We start from the raw sequence: 2164 nt of genomic DNA, 5'->3' as shown, positions 1-2164 counted from the left end.
TGGCTGCAGAGGTGGCACCAGCGCTCCCACCTGAGCAGGGAGCATGGCCTGACAGGGGGTGCACCGGTGCTCTCAGGGGGTGCAACCCTCTACATGTTGCCACTGCACTGGGCTTCCCTGCCACCAGGACACTGCCTGTGAGAGAATCTGGGCACAGCACAAGCAGGGGCTGAGCCACGTGAAGCCCCCCAGCAGTGCACACCAGTTCTCTCATAGGCAGTCTCCTGGTAGCACAGAAGCCCAACTTGTGCCTGGGACGGAGGTAGGTGTTGCAGGGAAACCGGCACCCGGAGCTGGGAGCAGATGCAGCCCCAACCCTGTCCAGGCTGAGCCAAACAGAACAGCTCACTCCATGGGGCAGGGAAAGTAGTGCCAGATGCTGCAGACAAATGACAGCCCCAGCTGTTTCTGTGCTGCACTGCCCTCTTCCGCTTCAGGGAGTTGCAGTGGGGGCTTTCCCTGCTCCTGGTACCACAGCTCCAGCATCTGCAGCAGCATGCCCTGTGGCACCCGGTGACAGCGTGCCCCCTGTGGACTGGGCTATGGGCCTCTCTCCTAGGATGGGAAGCAGGAACATGGGGAGGAAGTTAGAGCTGGCGCTGGGGCTGTCCAGGGTGCTGACTAGGGCAGGCTGATGCAGTCACCCAGCAAGTGGCATTACGGTGTTAATGGCTGCACGTGTAGATGCTGGCCTAAAAAACGCTTACTGCACAGTAACTTACTGCATAGTAAATGCATGTGTAGACATGGCTACTGTGTACAGCAATGGCTTCCCTTTGCCCCAGAAACACCTATTGCAGCAAAGGGATAACAAAGTGTCTCCCCTTGATCTAGAGGCTGTTGCTTAACTCCAAAGGCTGCTCTTCTGCACAGACAGTGCAGTAATGTTGTGTTTTTCCTCAGAAACAGCTGGTGGAGGACTTCCGTGAGCTGCGAGCCACTGTCGAGAGGATGGGTCTCCTGAAGCCAAACTATTTCTTTTTCATCCTGATTTTCCTGCACATTCTGGTACTGGATGCTGCTTCCTGGCTCACTGTGTGGTACTTCGGTGCATCCTTAGTGCCTTTCCTTGTTGGTGTGGCCCTGTTCACTATTGCACAGGTAAACTACCTAATCCACCACAATAACTCAGGTGTATTCTCTTTTTCAACATGCATGAGAACAGTTACAAGGTTTTATTCCAGCCATGAGATTTCTTCTGCCGAGATCCTGTTACCTGCCTGGTGGTAGGCAGCCAGCTTCTCTCTCTCTGGCTTCCATTTATATCAATGATACTTGTTAACTGAAGGAATAATGCAAATTGCTTGCTGTAGCAGTAAGAGTGCTGAGAGAAATTCAAGGAAATCATTTTTGCTATGGTCATATTTTCCCTATGTGATCTAAGAGCCCTGCCACACATTGAAATTGAAGCTGGATAGAAACCAATGATACAATTGTTACACAGTTTCAAGCACTAACTTGTAGGTGATTGGGGTTTTTTTTATAGTTGGATGGACATTTTTATGCTGTAATAATTACTTTGCTACATGTTGGTTGTCTAAATTTATAGCGAGATTTATTAGTTAATGGCACAATAATGACTTTCTAGGTGTGGAGGGATTAAATTTACTGTGCAATTAATCAGTGGATTGTGTAATATATGTAATCCATTGCAGGGGTTTAAGGGCTGATGGATGCTTTAGCTTCGTAGCAGTATCTAGTTTTGGGAAGGGGTGCAGCATCAATGTGTGGGAAACTTATGCCAATGTTCATATTTCCATTCTGTTCTTTTTCAGTCACAGTTGAACTGGTTCCAACATGATGTGGGACACTTTTCAGTCTTCCTAAATACAAAATGGAACCGGTGGTTTCATATATTCTTAGTTAATCTGAAAGTAAGTGCTAATCCTCAGAATGCTGTCTGATACTGAACAGGACTGCTTATCAAATGAGATAATCTCTAAATCACGGGTTGGCAAAATATGGCCTGCAGGCTGAATCTGGCCCATGGAGCAAATTTTCCCAGCCTGTGGCAGGTGCCTTGGCCCCACCCAGGCCAGGCACTGGGGCAGCCCAGGCCGTGGCACATGCCTGGGTGTGCAGCTGAGCTGGGGCAGCACAGCTGCTGGACTCCATTTCCCAGCAGTCCTGGCAGCAGCAGTGGCTCCTTCGGCTACAGCTGCCA

At 49.8% G+C, this 2164-nt stretch overlaps 1 protein-coding gene across 1 annotated transcript in view; it reads left to right on the top strand.

The window, feature by feature from the left end:
* LOC102382011 (fatty acid desaturase 1-like) overlaps positions 1-2164 on the top strand; it is an 18152-nt gene that overhangs the window by 6344 nt on the left and 9644 nt on the right. Inside the window, exons 3-4 of the mRNA XM_014524524.2 lie at positions 904-1101; positions 1776-1874. Of these exons, the coding sequence (XP_014380010.2) occupies positions 904-1101; positions 1776-1874 (297 nt within the window). The remainder of the gene's footprint in view (positions 1-903; positions 1102-1775; positions 1875-2164) is intronic.

Source organism: Alligator sinensis, unplaced genomic scaffold (assembly GCF_000455745.1).
Source record: "Alligator sinensis unplaced genomic scaffold, ASM45574v1 scaffold973_1, whole genome shotgun sequence".
In the NCBI taxonomy this organism is placed as follows: Eukaryota; Metazoa; Chordata; order Crocodylia; family Alligatoridae; genus Alligator; species Alligator sinensis.
This window is presented reverse-complemented; position numbering and strand designations above follow the sequence as displayed.